The sequence below is a fragment of the Cygnus atratus genome, chromosome 7, assembly GCF_013377495.2.
Source record: "Cygnus atratus isolate AKBS03 ecotype Queensland, Australia chromosome 7, CAtr_DNAZoo_HiC_assembly, whole genome shotgun sequence".
In the NCBI taxonomy this organism is placed as follows: Eukaryota; Metazoa; Chordata; class Aves; order Anseriformes; family Anatidae; genus Cygnus; species Cygnus atratus.
In genome coordinates this window covers 18,806,125-18,822,297 of record NC_066368.1, presented here as the reverse complement: position 1 = coordinate 18,822,297, position 16,173 = coordinate 18,806,125, and the positions used below count along the sequence as shown (strand labels likewise).

The window sequence follows — 16,173 nt, the reverse complement described above, 5'->3', positions numbered from 1 at the left end:
ACCCGTATCTGGTAGCGCTGCCCTGCTGCCAGCCCCCCATCTCATGCTACATGGTGGGTTACTGGTGGTGGTGGCCCCCCGAGGAGCAGCCCTGCCCCCTACAAGGGTAATGCTTGCTTTTGGGAAGGTCAGAACCAGGTGAAGATGGTTCCAAGCCCACATGGGATACAGCCCCAGAAAGGTCTGGGGTTGGCCCTGCTGCTGAGATACACAGCCCTGGGGAGCGAGATGAGATGTGCAGGAGGAAACCAGGGTCCCGGGCATTTCAGCATTCCTGGGATGTGGAAGAGGAGCTAAAAACAGTTTCAAGAGTATTTCCAAACACAGATAGTGCCGATAAATCAGGAGAACGAACCTACAGCGGCACAAAAGAAGCAGAAGTGCATGAAAGGCAGCCAGAGAGGCCACTCAGACTTGCCAGGTCCCTGGTGGCCCTGTGACGTCCTGCCAGGGCACGGCCACACTGCAGTTCCCCTGGTGGCAAAGCCCTGGCGGTGGGTTCCTTGCCTCAGGCCACGGGGCCGGTGTTGGTCCGGCCTCATACGCTCTTCTCCCCTTCCATGTGCTCCTTGGCTGGAGAGGGCTGCTTGTCCTGGCTGCCCTCTGGGCCGGGTTTGGCAGGAGGCGCAGGGCTGCCGGCGGCGGGCAGGAGGTTGGCAGACTGCAGCACGGCCTCCGAGTGCTCCCGGGCCTTCATGCGCAATGCGGCCACGCTGGCGGTGCGGTTGCTTTGGCAGCCATAGGTGGGCAGGAAGGAGAGGCCCATGGGGTCCGGAACACAGCACGAGCACAGTGGGCTCCCTGGGGAGGAAGGAGACAAAGCAGTGTCATTGCTGGGGAAGGGATGGTCCCACCGGCAGGGCGTCCTTGTGGGGGTGGTTCTGACCTCGGCGGGGTGACCCACGCCTGCTGGCATCGCACCGTGTGGTGCCTTTCCCTCAGTGGTCAACCTACAGAGGACAGAGATGGGGTTGGGATCTCAAATGGCAAAAGCCCCATCTCCATTTGACCTTTGGTGGGTATGTAGATGCCAAATCCTGCTCTGCTGAGGCCCACTGAGAAGGATCCTATGTTGTGAGCCATCCAGGATGACAAATAGAGCAAGTGAGGGCAAGCAGACTCAGAAGTGAGCAGTGAAACTTATATCACATGAGATCCCCCCACAAGGAAGGCTGAACTTGTCCCCAGTTCCCACCCCAAGCTACTGCTCTGCAGCATGATTAGCCTCATGCTGGAGGTATCTCCTGCCCTCCAGCTCCACAAGTCTGATCAATCTGGGCAGCAGCATTCGTTGGGTGAGTATGGGGCTTCCACCACTTATCTGCACCTGAAAGATTACTGCAGAGAAAAATGTGAAAATATCCCGGATATTACGCAGGAACTAATGGCCTTCTCCTATCTCACTGTAAGATGAGACAGCCTTTTTCCTGGCGAGGCCCTGCCAGCTACTGGCATCACATCTACCTGCATGAGTCTGTTCTATCTTCACCAGCCAAACTCTGTGCTGCTTAGGGACGATGCCTCGAAGAGGAGGGCCTCCAAAAGTGAACCAAGGCCGCCTAAAGCTGCTGCTGCTGCTGAGACGGCTTAGAGTTCCATCAGGAGGGATAGGCCAGACCATCTCCAACCTGGCATCTAAGATACATGGGCTGTCTCAAGCAGGCAACAAAGCACTGGAGAGAGTGTGAAATGGGCTTTTTTAAACCAAAAGTATTGCATGCACCCCACTGCCAGGGGCAGTCCTCCTTCCACCAGCTACCTGCCTGAGCTGAACCACTCTGGCTCATCTGTGATAATGCTGGGACTCCCGGAAGTCCGGGGTGAGCCCCGGGCAGGGCATGCAGTCCATCCAAACAGCCACCCTAGTACCTTGCTTAGATGCATCTGTTGAACAGAGCAGAATGTGTCAGAGTGAGGAGGAGAGGCAGGACAGGGCGGCTGAGCTACCACTTTGATTTGCTCTCTGGTGAGAAATGTTGGGGGACATCCAGGTGTCTCAGCGGCCACACGAACTCCACATCCTCTTCTATGCCCCTGGCAGAAGCCCATCCTTTGCTGATATGCAACCCCCCAGCAGGCAACAGTGGGGCCGCACACAACCTGACATGACACAATGTCTTCCTCTGATCTTTCCAAGCCAAGGACTTGCTTTAATTTCTGCAGTTAATATTTGAGTTAAATGGCTCATGACTAAGTGATGGTACTAATAGCCTGCAGGGAGCAGGTAGTCTTTCTCTTACACTTCTGCTCTCGATAGCAATGGGTCAGCATCCACTTGGTAGGGATAAAAGCAGAGAGTTGTTTGTTTTTAGGATGTTGGGAAGACTTCTCAACAACAATTGTCAGAAATCAAAACTCTGCAGGTAAGGTTCAGGAGAAAATACTCCCTGTATTTAAAAAAAAAAAAAAAAAGATACTACAGGGGAAGTTATTAATATAACTGAAAAGTTATATAGTTACTCTTGTAATACTCCCCTGATAGAGCATCTGATCAGCACAACAACACTTCCACAGGTTTAGGCATATGAATGAATCACACAAGCAAATTTTACTACTTGAATGGTATCCTCCATTTTTTGATTTTAGCACTAGGAAACTCAAACCTGAATTTTGTGGCTGTTTGAGCATGACAAAAGGGAGGACGTATAACAAAATCCACTGAGTAACACAATGTATAGTTCTTGCCACCAACAACCATGCTCATTTAGTCATTTTTGCCCTGTTGAAATGCGGCCACTTGAGGGATGCTAGATGGCCACTGTTTTAACAAGAGGGAGGAGAGGAGGATTGGCATGTCAGAGCCCCCGCAGTTTGCAGGTCTTTCAGCTGCAGAAAGTCTATCTTTTTCACTGCTATTAAGCCCCACTACCTTAAGGTCAGGTTCTGTAACGGGGGACATAGAGGCCTCCCTGCACATCTGCTGTCTTTGCACTGCTGCTCTCTTACACAAACTGAGTGAGACTCCACCAGAAACGAGCACATTGCCTGCTAAGCAGGCAGTGGGGAGAGGTAGAGAAGAGTCTTCGCCTTTTCTAAAGAGTAGAAATCAACTCCAGGCCCCAAGAATAATTTTCATTCCATCGTTACAGGGGGATAAAATATTTAACAGTCTTCAGTACCAATCTAAGCTCTTTGCTTAATAATTAGACCTGATAGTACCCTGTGGCTCTGCAACCTGAGGGTGCAGAGTTACCTGTGGTGGAAACCAAGATATCTCTAGCATTAATTCACCCATAAACCATTCCTTGCATTTTCACTGAAGTTAGAAGAATGGCAAACAACAGCTCCCACCTGAAAAAATGTAGAGTAACTAGCGTCATTTGCTCCACGGTCCTGGAAGAGTACAGAACACTAGGATTTAGTATTGTTTCCTGTGAATGCAAAGGGAGGGTTGAAACTACTTTGCAATTGCCCATGTCTGCAGGCAGTAAATCCAATGAAATCTATTAGACTTTGCTGGCACAAAAGCCAGGACAAACGACATGAGAATCAGCAGCCCAAGGTCTCCACCTGCCAATCAGTCAGCCCACGATGGACAGGGATGTGACCCAAGAAAAGATGCATCCACATGTAGCAGACATCAGTGGGTTTTTTTACATCTTATTGCAGTAGCCCTGACCTCACAGTGGGGAAGGAAGGAATTGTTCCTACTTACTTAGTACCCTCAGAAGAGTTTAAGCACCTAACTCACATCAAGATCAGTGAGGGTTAGACCTTTAGCCTTAGAGCCTGATCTGGCTTCTGCTAACATCTCACAGCCTGATATCTCTTTGATGGGATTTGGATCAGATTGCTACAGTACAGACAAGGAACTGTTTTCTTTCTTTCAGGAACTTACTGCCTATTGTACACAAAATTAAAATACACAATTAGATTTCCATTAACTTAGAGCAAATTCTGCTGAATTGATCTGAACCTCCTCGTATTCCTATATGAGATCATACTTTAAATGCTCAGCCTGAACATAAATACTTAATGTAATAAATACAGTCTGAAATATTTGATCCACTTGGCAGTTTAATTGATCTACTACAGAGACTGACAGGAAAAATTAAATTAGTTCTGTCTTTTCTCCGCCAACATCACATTTCAATTGTAATGATATTTGATCTACAATTTTGGTTGTGGACCCTTTTGTGCAGTTCCAAGGTTCAGTTTCAGATTAGAGTGGGGGTATTTAAAATACCTATTTTCTATTTCAACTCAACAGTTTAAAGGATTTAATAGATAGTCTTTCCAAAACGCAAAACCTCAGTTCCTTGCCTCTTGCAGTATTTGTGCATATCAGCATTTGATGTGAACAGATGAACAGCAAGCTAAACATGGAGGGAAGTGAAGAAAAATTTGGATTTAAAAATCCTCACCTGCCATTGTATGCTGTTTTCTTTGCAGTGAAAATATTATGCTTGATTTAAATAAAGTTTCCTGTAGTCACAGTGGTTTGCTTGAGCTCTAATTCCTCAGAAACTCTGAAGTCATTTTCACAAGGGTTGGAAGGTCAACAAAAACCTTGAGTTCACAGTGCCATTTACCAGGGAGGGCTGATTCCAAGGGGATCTCCCTCTTGCTCTTCATATATGATGCCAACATTTTGTCTATTAAAGCCTGAGGCACAAGCAGGAAAAACAAAGGTGGCTTTATCCAAACCTTTTGAGCTCTGAATCAAGAGGCTCAGAAGAACAAGAGAGGCATGAGCTTAAATACTGAAATGGGGAGGCACCAGATGCTCCCAGTGTAATGTAGAGTAGCCCCAAGGCTGCTAGAGTTGTGCTGGATGGTTCCTCCTAGTGGTTAAGCTAGCTGAGTGTGGAAGGCATCCTGTGCTGCCCGGAAGCTGGAAGAGCACTGCAGAGCTGACAGCAGAGTCCAAATGTTATAGTTTCGTATCTCCTTGGCTTGTGAACCCTATGTGCCCAATGCAAACAAGGAGCTAACTCTAGCTGAAGCCTTTTTGTATGAATAACTTGACACTGGAAATGGTGGATTTCATCATCCTTTATTTGTGCCATCAGTACAGTTCCAAAAAATAAAAAATAAAAAAAAAATCAGAAGCCAGAACCTTGCCTGTTTGGACAGGAAAGCTGGCAGTAAAGCCCATAAGTGCTGGAAGAACTGAACCAGTTCTTTGAATACTCTTAGCTCTGCAACCCTTTACCATTCTTTCCATCCATATCAACAGCCTTTCCCAAACACATGATCTGACCCTAAATGCTGCTTATGTGTCACTCTAAAAGAGGTCAATGGGAAGCCCTGCTCAGCTAAGTTCTGCTCATCTAATCAGGATTTGGACTGGAGGAACAGGCCAGCACCAATCTTCTTTACATGACTCTCAGACACTCCCAGTATCAGCATATTCTCTATCATTTGTGGTAAAGGAGAAAAAAATCTACCTGTGAAGTACAGCAGTGCCAGAGTTGAGGACTTATGGTACAGGAATCAAAGCAACTTGCTCAAGGTCTGAGTATCTGCACTGAACTAGTATGTTTTATATTCCCTAAAGTCACAGAGGCAGGTGAACTAGGGAAAATGCATTGGCCAAACAGAACATGCTTGCTATACTTGCTGTCTTACATGAATTTACCGAGGTCACATGCTGAGAAAAGTCAGTAAGTCCATAAGTACTACTGAATGACAAAGAAAACAAAGGACCTGCAGAGTTTTGGTGCTTCAATTCAGTAAACACCAGTTCGAGGGTAAGTCAGGTCCTTGAACACTTCTTTCTCAGTCTAACCCAATGATGTTGGGCAAATTCTCTTCATCTTTCCATAATAGAAATTGAAATGTAATGGATGGACAGCTCTAGTTGTCTTTTTTTGTTTGTTTGTTTTTGCCCTGGATACTGCAATTAAGCCTCCCTAATATGAACAACAGCAACCACAGCAGCAACAAACCAGAAAAAAGCCTAATCAATGGTGCCCTGGAATATCCACTTTGATGGGCATAATGCAGTCCTGCTTTTCTAGCAGCAAGCGGTGTGGAGGTGCCGTGAAAACCAACGGAGCTATAACTTGCACAGAGCAGAGCTGTGGGTGAATTATGAAAGTAATTCCCTGGCAAGTGTAATTATTTTTCTTCTCATACACTGCACTTTGAATCACAGGGTCTGGGGAAATTTCAGCGGAATGAAACAGATACATTTTTGGCTTCAGCCACCAGAATGGTAGAATACTTCCGCTAAAAACCGGAGATTCTTGTTTACACCCATTAATAACATCTTCTACATTAATGAATTGCATTCATGCTGTCATCCATTAAGAAGGTACTTTGAGGTCTCTCTCTGCACAGAACGCTAGCTTCTCCTGATGACTCTATTGTTATATAGCCCATAAATAAAACAAGTATTTTCCCTTCATATTTGAGGTCTGCAATTAAATCTGCTAAATGGACTGCAGATGCATGGTTTACAGTAAGTGATTCATCTTGGAAGATCATGGAAATGTCAAAGTCACCACAATGAAGTAGCATAGTTGTCAAATTAGGACAATTTCAAACAGTAATGAACAACAGAAATTTCTTCTGTGTAAGCCAAACTTCTTCCTGACTATGGCCAGTGGTGAAGAACTAAAACATTGAAGTAAGAAGCCAGGTATCCCAACAAAATTACGATCTTATGCTAATTTTTCAAATGAGAAATTGCATTTCCTGAAAAAATATATATAGTGAGGTAATATGGTAGTTCAGAGACTCTTGCTACTGAAAGCAGCCTCTGATGTGCTAAACTTCAGAAAGGGAGAGGACACCTAAGGGAGGAAAGAGGTCTGTTGTATTATCAAACAGAGAATCTTGAACAGCAACAGAGAAAAACTTCCCAGTGGTGATATACCCTTCTCAGAAACAGTCTACGCTCTGAGTTACTGTTCTAATCTCTATTGTATTGCCGGCCTGCTTTCTTCACAGAACATCTTATGGTGGTAACACCAGCCATTTCAAGAAAAAAAATATCTCAGTTTTAGAGATAGCAGGGTTCATGGGACGTATTACTTAGGGAGAAGAGTTTTCTGCTCAGTCACCAGAGCAGACCCAATCTCATGCTCCGCCAATATCCAGCAGTTACCTACAATTGACACCCGTGAGACTCAGATGAGCACTGCCTGCTGAAGGGTTGCAGAGCCACACCAAAGCACAGGCTGTCCAAAAGCAAACCTGTTGCCCTGTGCTAGGCTGTCCTGAGATTTCTTGTCTTTACTAGACTGACTTCATCTGGGAAACTGTGCTTATCATATCCTTAGATTATGAATTAGATCCAGATAGCATGTGCCCTAGCCACTTTATGCAGCCTTGGAAATCTGGGGCTGGAGCCAAGCAATCAAAGTCAGAGAAAGAGAAAGAGAGGTATTAGTTTCTTTACAGAAGACAGAGAATTCTCAGGTGGCAGAATGAAAATTGTTCCTGAGAGCATAAAATAATTGTTAATTAGTTACATCACTATCATCACTTGTTATGCACTGTATTGATTTTAATTGTCTCCTTCTAAAGCATCAGTCAAATATTACTCACTGACACCAACAAAGTGTTGGCTCACAAGCCCAACAAAGCACATCTTATCTCCTCAAAAGAAAACAACCTAAACTTCCCAGTGGTATATGATGTCCTGAGAGTGCCTTTTGTTTGCAGACAGCCTTTACGATCTTACTGGAGAATGCAGTTCCCTTTACTGGCCAGGATTGTTCTCCCAATTGAGAGAATATGTATCTATTTACAGGATTCACACAGAGGACCTCTTTGTCAGCATTTCATTAGAAATTTGCATAGAAGAAAGCAGGGTCATGCATTCACTGGTAGTGAAATGGTGCTTTGATTCTGGAGGAATTATTTTGCTTTCAAAAGCACAAAGAATTCCTGGTAGTTTCAAACTGTGGTCAGCACAAGAGAGATGCCAGGAAGAGCTCTTGGTCATTTAACTCCTCAATAAAATGTTAAAAATCTTGGAAAAATCTTACTACTTGTTGAATTTAAGTAATCCAAAAACCCAACAGCTTGGAACGTTATGTCCTGTGTTGAGTTTGATAGGATTTTGTGTTGCTTAAAGTCCTACACTCTGAGATTCACTATGGCAAAGCTCTGTCAGCATTTCAGTTGCAAAATGAGACTAGATTCTCAAGGGAGATGCTTAGGAGACTTCATTAAGATACATAAGGACACCAAGTAATGTCCGCCTAAATGTAGGGTTAGATTTTCTTCGATGGACCTAAGTTGTACATATCTGCCCCTACCTTAAAGGGGGAAAGGAGAAGGGAGAATCAAACTAACTGAACTGAGTGAGACGAAGAAGGCCATATAAAGGCTTTGTGAACACTGAGTCTCTCCCTGTCCTTTCCTTCCTTCCCACAACCATTATCTCTTCCTTCAGGCCTACATGCGAGCTTGGCTGTGCTCTCAAATGCATAGTTTAGATGGACCGTCATTCATTTGGTGTTTCCATACCAAAGCGAACAGTATGTGAATCATATCTGTACTCCTTCTGGTCTGTGCAGCACTTTAGAAATAGTCCTGTTTGTCACTGCCAATTAATGAGATTGAAGCACAGGTCTGCTGTGCACAGCCCCTGTCCAAGCCCAGGTGAATTGATCTTGGAGAAACAGGGAAAGGGGAACTTATGGAGATGAGCCAAGGAAAGAGGAGACCGTATTCCACATGTAAATACCACAAGAAAGATGACACAGTTATTCCCTACTTGTATAAATCAAACTTGCCACCTTACAGAACAACAGTAAAATTCTTCCCTCGTAACGCTAAAGCCAAACTTTGACATAACTGAGACCTAGCTGCAGAAGAAAGGAGCAGCTCAATTTACCAGTTCCGTGCAAGCATAACAATATGCCGACAGGCATACGCAGCTCCACAAAGCTCATGGTAGTTGGATATGCAGATATGAAAAATCTGTAACTGGATTTCTTAAAAGCTCAATACACACCAATATCCCCATTTCCTTGCATATATCCAGAGATTTCTAGTTTCACACAGGAAATGTAAACCAGGCATCTTAGCAAGAAACTGCAGGTGTAGCTGAGAACATTCATCAAGAGAATATACATGCACCTGATAACTGTCCATCTCTAGTCAAATTATAAAAAATCTGTATTTTCATTTGGGACCAGTTTTTCAGGGAATGTCTCTTAGTCTGGGCAACTATCTAATGATCATCTCTGCCTGAGATTCAGGAATAGGATTTTTCCTGCCCTTAGCTGTAAAACTGCTATCATGCAGAAAGGAGCAAATTATTAATTTCTCAATTTGGTGGCCAAGCTGTACAATCACAGAAAACAATGTCTGGAAGTCTTCCAAATAAATAAAACTTTTAAAACACTCGTGACAAATTTTTCATTTGTTCATTTTCACTTCATTTTGCTGAGCTTCAATTTATTGGCATTATTTTTCTTAAAATTTAGCTAAATTTAAACATGAAACATGTGAGAACAAAGTAAACTGTAAATTTTAAGGAAAAAAGCAGCCCTTACTTCCACCTGAAATTATTCACTGAACACAGTCCTACTTCCACACCCTTCAACCTTCCCAGGACTATATTTGCGAGTGACTAACCTGTTTGCCCCCAGAATTCCACCTGTATCTATTCCCGAGAGGCTGTTCCTGTCCAGTGGGAGAAGCTGAAAGTCTCTGCCCCAGGAGCTCACGGTCACAGGGCAGAGATCAAGGGGCTTTGCGCAGTCCAACAGCCACTGCCTGCTTACAGGGTTTAGGTTGACAATCATCCTTTAAGTTCTAGGGCTCAGATCACACCTCTGTGGCCTTTCTTGGTTCAAAATCACAGGTCCTACGCCTACCTAACTGGCACCTGCTTTATGCTGTGTCTTCTGCTTTTTTTGGAAGGACATGAAGAAAGGGAGAACAGGGACAAGATGCTGGACTGAATGCAAAACTCAGCAGTTCCAAGCATTTGCTTCAGAACTATACCTTGACTGTACTGATTTAATTGAAAATACTCTCAAGGAGCATGTGGTATGGCAGGGAACACAGAGATTTTAGAAGACTTTAATTTTCAGAGCGGGAGGTCCTAAATGAGGAAATTTTCCTCACAAAATATTGCACTGCACTGGGGCATAGAGCAAAGGTATATGCCACTTTGTGCTTGGCAGAGCTATGAGACCTTACATCCTATAAATCTATAAATTGAATTCATCCTGCCTACACCCTTAGTCTAAGAAATTGTTAGACTAGGAACAGCTAATGGATCAGCTGGTGATTTATTTTTAAAAGATGCATACTGCTGCTTTTTGGCAACCTGAAAGGATATGGACACTGGATGCAAGTTTCCTGTTGCCTGGGTCCAAGGTAATGTGGAATTGCTTTGTATGCTCCCCTGTCCCCTCGCACACTCTGTGTTCAAGAACTCAGAGGGGACTGTCTGGTCAAGAAAAGAAAGGTCTAGCATTGTGCAGAAACATACTGCAAAGGAAACTGCATGCAAAGAGTGGATGAGGCATCAGCAACGGTGCCAGGTAATGTATAATGCAAAAGGATGTATATAACTAATTTATCAGAATAAATTTGACTCTTAAAAAAAGTGCATGCAAAGAAAACTCTGAAAGACCAAACCCCACCTGCCTTGCAAATTGAGACAAAACCTGATCTCACTAAAAGTAACTGACTAAAATGACAGAACTTCACCACAAACCACACTACGATCTACCAGAGGAGACTAGCTTCTGTACCTGCAGCATCAGTCAGTGCAATTATCACCCGTCACAACAGAAAGAAGGATCCAACATTTCCCAGAGGCTTCTCCGCTGGCTTAGGGGAGAGCATACCATACCAGCATGAACAATCTGCTCTTTGAGCTTATATCTGAAGTTAAACAAAGTGACTTACCTTTTAGAGAGGCGACGTGGGATAAAGCTTGTGCGTAGGTGGCCGTGTTGAGAAGAGTCCCTGGCAGGCAGGAGGGGAAGAAAGGTCCTGTGGGACCGACTGCTCGGCTCAGGCTGATGGGGAAGAGAAAACAACTTTCAAAACCAGAACTAGCTGACTCCAAAGACAACATATGTGCATATACACAAACATGCTCAGGGCTGTGCCTGAAAATGATACTGTCTAGGTCAAAGCTTAGCATCAGTCAAGTCTGTACGTATGTACATATATATGATGCACGCTTGCCCCAAAGAGAGGCAGTTGATGGCATGTGTTACTCTTACCTCTGCTGGATCTCCAGGCTCTCTTTTTTATTCCTGGTTTGATCTGCTGGAGAAGGGGAATTTAAATTCCTGACAGGGGGTGCCACCTCAGCCATTGCTTCCTTAGAGCCCTCTTGGTCGGAAGTCCCCCTCTCTGTTTTCCTCCATTTAGCTCTTCGATTTTGGAACCACACCTGGAGCAGGAGAGCAATCCAGGCTGAATACCACATTTAGCCATATACAAAACAAGTCAACTGTTGCTGAACTGTTACTCTAGTGAGATCAGTCATTTTGAAGTTTGGCTAGAATTTCCTCTGATTTTGTGTCCCTGTTGTTATTCTAGCTGAGCCTTAATATTAATATTTCTATCCGGAATATTTCTGTGTCTGGAAAACAATCCAGGAGTGTCTAAAGACAGTCAAAAGAGATATTTAAGAAAAAAAAAAATCTTTGATGTTACTGTGCCAGTTAGCAAAATATTTAAATGTGTGCTTGCCTTTATACACATTTCATTCTCATTGAATTCTATGTTTTAACATGTCTAAAATCCTTCTGTCTAGGGAAGGACTTAAATATGTATCTAAGCACCCTGGCAAAACCGTATGGAAGTCTTTAGGTGAGCTCCTGCTAGAATCAGGGAGGTCAGACATGAGAAGTACATACTAGGGCATCTCAGCCATCCCATTCCCTGGAGAGGCTTGATACTTGCTGTTATTCCTCTGATGTATTTGTCCACTCTGCATTTAGATGACTCAAAAAGAGGTAGATACTCTTTCAGGAAGATCATCCTGCATTTTAATACACACCACTTTCCAAACCTTATTTTTCCCTGTTATGCAACAGAAATGTTCATGCTCTTGATTTTGCTGCCTGACTTTTAGTCCAAACACTTTTTTCATTTACTTTGGGGCTGATGCTCTGAAAGCATCTTATTTTAGGTGGAAAAAGCTGAGCCTGTCTTGAGGTCAAGAAATCCACGTTTTAATACATGACTTCAAGTATAGGCAAGATTGTCATTATTATTATTCTCCTCCTACAACTCCATTTTAGTTAGCTGCCTTTTAATTGCATGTATCAGCAAACGTTGAATAATGATTTTATCTATATTCCAAATTTAGAGCAGTTAAATGCAAAGCAAAATGCAGACACTTCCTTGCGTCTTAATTGAATGAAGGTCACAGCTATAACAACATTTAATTGAGCTATTTTTCATTATCATATTTTAATGACTTTGCACTGACAGTTCGCCTGCTTCTGAGGAAAGAGCATGATGAAGTCGTTTATTTCCCTATTTAGTTATTGTTTGACAACATCATCTTCGATTAAGACTCTGCTTTATAGCACATTAATCATATTTGAATGAGCAAGGGGTATAAATGTAAACATATCTCCCATCCTCTGTGTTTCCCCATGTCCCTGCATGAAAGCAGGCTAAACAAATGCTTGCATCTATTGTCTGTTTGCATAATAGCCAACAACAAGGCTAAATACCAGTCCTCAGCAATCTAATTGTCACCACCCCTATCTCACCCTTGCACCTTTCAGGAAGAAGTTATGATCTTCCACTTCTGAATGCTCAATAATTGTCCCATTTATCTCAATTTGCAGTTCAGTCTTTAGGCACCAATAGCCAAAATGGCATTTTTTATTATTTTTTTTAAGCCAGTACCTACAATGCACTGGCAAAAGGAGATTTTCATTTCCAAATAATAATCAGTTTAATTTGCCCGCATATGACCAATGATTCATGTTCAGATTTAATAATCAGGATCGCATAATCTGATTATAGGAGAAATAATTTGTTTACAATCCCCAATTTACTGCGGTGAATTCCATTATCTCTCTTCAGCCATTGGGTTTTAAGAGATACTAACATGACCCTAGGGAACAAAAGGCAAGCTATTATATTTTCTACAATTAGATCTTTGCATAGTCTTAACCCCGAGCACCTAAATAAAAAAAAAATACAGAAACAGCATGCAGAAAAGCCCCATAAATAAAATGAATACATAATCGTGTTCAAAAAATGGCTTGCAAATCAGCGGTGGATGCCTGCAGAGTTATATGAATCCATCTCTTACAACTGCAGGACTGCTGTTCTGAGCAGAGCTTGTAAGCACTTACACAAAGTTAATCTCTGAGTATGGAAAACAAACACACACCTGGGTCAAAAAAAGGGAGAAAAAAGGAGGGAGGGAAGTAAAGAAGGAAGGAAGGTGTGGAGAAGGGGGGAGCGATCATGGATAATGGCATTTATTGGATCATATTAAAGGTGTAAGAATTGTTCTACAAGCGTTTTAGCCATCTAAATTAAGTGTTTGGAAAGTAGGCAAAAGGGAGAAAAGTTGAGGAGGTGCAGCAATTTCTTGCTAGCAGCTGCGCTCCCCGCAGTTGACTAACCCCACTGCTTGACAGTGGTCATAGTTGCTTTGGAGAATCACGTCTCAGCTCTTTTCTCCACACACACCCCCCTCCAAAAGCAAGGAAATGGATGTGCATTGATGTAATTTAGTACCTTGGAGACGCGGACAAATTAGTGTAGAACATTATCACTAGTTAATTATGAATGACCGATTAATCAACCTAATCTAATATTCCACATTATGTTGATGTTATTAAAGTGCATCATGAAAATGACAGATCGTCTTCATTTGCGTTCTTTGGCCAAATGTGCACTCTGCAGTCGTGATGTCAAAAAAAAAAAAAAAAGTTTGCCAGTTTGAATACCCGAGAGTTAAATAATTCCCCGGAATGTTTACCTGCACCCTGGCCTCCGTGAGGTTGATTTTCATCGCCAGCTCTTCCCTAGTGAACACATCGGGGTAGTGGGTTTGAGCAAAAACTGCTTCCAGGGCTTCGAGCTGGTGGAGGGAAGGAAAGCGAAGATGTCAGGGCACGGGAGGCGGGCAGGGGGAGCCGCGAGCTGGGGGCAGCCGTACCGGGGAGCTTGTGGCCGGCAGACCCAGGGTTTATGCGGGGGACCGGGCAGAGGGCTGGCAGGGGGACAGCTCAGGGGGCAGCTCGGGGGCAGCCCGGGGGGCAGCTCGGGGGGCAGGCTCCTACCTGCTGCAGGGTGAAGGTGGTGCGGTTGCGGCGCTGCTTCCTCCGCAGGAACCCGTCGTCGAAGTCGCCGGCGGAGTGAGCTCCGAAGGGGGCCGCGCCTGCGGGCCGAGAGCCGCGTTAGGGGCAGCCGGGGCGGCTGGGGAGCGGACAAGGGGGGCGGCAGCGCTGCCCCGGCCCCTGGCCATTTCCCTGGCCCTGTCCCCGTCCCCCCAGCCCACCGAGCAAACAGAATCGGACAAGTCCCCAAGCCCACAAAACCACCGCTGAGGGTCCCCACGACCGAGCCCGCAGAGCTGCCCGGCGGGAGCCCCCCAGACCCCGGCCCCGCTCCCCCCGCCGCGGCCGCTCGGGGGACCGGGGGTGCCTCGACGCCGTGCTCACCCCGCAGCATCACCGGGAGAACGGCCCTAACCCCTCCTCGCACGGACGGACGGCTCCCTGCGGCCCCGGGCGATGCTCAGCACCGGATAAAACACTGTCCCGGTGACCCCGGAGCCCCCTGGCTTCTCTCCGGGTCTCCGCGGGGTGCCCCAAGCCGCCCAAAGGCTGCCCAGTAAAGGGCTCTTCTGGAGCCGCCTCTGGGGTTTGGTTGGTTCAGGGGGGAGAGGAGGGGGTTTGGGATTTGTGCCAGTTTTCACTTGGGATGCCCCACGCCGGGCGGTGTCACCCTCCACCGCCCGCAGCCAAAACCGGGCTCCAGGAAAAAAAAAAAAAAAAAAAAAAAACACCAAACCACAACCGACCGAGCGAACAAAAGCACGTTTGCAAAGCTCTCGGCCAAAAACTAACGAAGAAAGGCGCTCAGGAGCCCGGCAGCACGGCGGGGACCGCAGGGACCCCGGCCCCGGCCGGGGCGGCTTCGCGGGGCCGGCTCCCCGCGGGCAGCGCCAGGCTCCTGCGGGGGCACCCGGGGCGGCAGCGCCGCGGCTCCTGGCAGCGCTTCGGAGGGAAAAAACCTTTTCTGGAGGGCAGGCGGGACTGGGGGTCACAGACCTGGCCCGGCACGGCCCCGGGGCAGGGCTGAAGGTGCGCGGCCGAGGAACATGCGGGGGGACCCGGGGAAAGCCCGCAGGCTGCCGGTTTTGTAAAAGAAAAGGAAAGAAACAAAAACACAAGAAACATTAAACAAAAGCCCCCGGTCAAAAACACAAGGAAGAACCCTCCCAAATTTTTTTTTTTTTTTCTCCCTTTTTTTTTTTTTTTTTTTTTCAGCCGTGCCTCGTCTTTCCCCATCCTCCCGCAGAATGTTTGTAAAATAACATTAAAGATTTATGCGGTCCCTTTGGCTGGAGGGAGGAGGCGTGACCACGTCCTGAAAGTGTCCCGATTACAGCCATGACACCAACATCTGTGCTGGGAGGGGAGAAAAGCATCTCTTTCGTAGCCCGAGGCTCAACTGCGGGATCGCTATCCACAGAGGGGAGGCAGGTGGCAAAACGAGGGCGGGGGGGGGGGTGTAAAAACAAGGCCTTTCCAACAGGAATCAAATTAAAAAGAAAAAAAAAAAAAAACATGCAATCCTTCTTTCCACCCTGTGACAAGAGGGGAAAGCTGGGCGCGCGGGGAGGGGGGGAATAGGGTTGTGTTTGCCCTTGGAAAAAGATGAGGCGCCTCCGTACAGCTCCGCTCTCCTCTCGGCAGGCAGTTGCCCGTGCCAGGCCAGTGCTGAGCATCCCTCGCCCCCAGCCCCTGCACCCCTGCGACTTGGACCCCCAGCCCCCAGCCACACTCACCCTCCAGCTGCGGGGGGCAGTGGAAGTAGAACATGGCCCCGCGGCCGGGCTGCCGCCCGCTGCCCAGCGCTGCGAGGGGCTTCCCTGCCAGACAGCGCCGAGGGGGCTCCTGCAGACCTGGAGACAGAGAGGGAGAGAAAAGAAAGGTGAGGAACCAGGAGAAAGCACCCCGAGAAACTCCCTGACGAGCCCAGAGCCCGTCCCAGAGGAGGCAGAGAAAGTCGTGCCTAACGCTGTGTGCAGCGCGC

The 16,173-nt window shown here is 46.1% G+C and overlaps 1 protein-coding gene across 1 annotated transcript; it reads right to left on the bottom strand.

Moving 5' to 3' along the window:
- Window positions 1–538: 538 nt before the first annotated feature.
- DRGX (dorsal root ganglia homeobox) lies at window positions 539–15,959 on the bottom strand. The gene is made up of 6 exons (XM_035539851.1): window positions 15,926–15,959; window positions 14,193–14,290; window positions 13,889–13,990; window positions 11,151–11,323; window positions 10,828–10,940; window positions 539–801 (listed from the first exon to the last, which is right to left on the bottom strand). Exons 1-6 carry the CDS (start codon window positions 15,957–15,959, stop codon window positions 539–541), a joined length of 783 nt encoding a protein of 260 aa, XP_035395744.1.
- Between the last annotated feature and the right edge of the window lie 214 nt (window positions 15,960–16,173).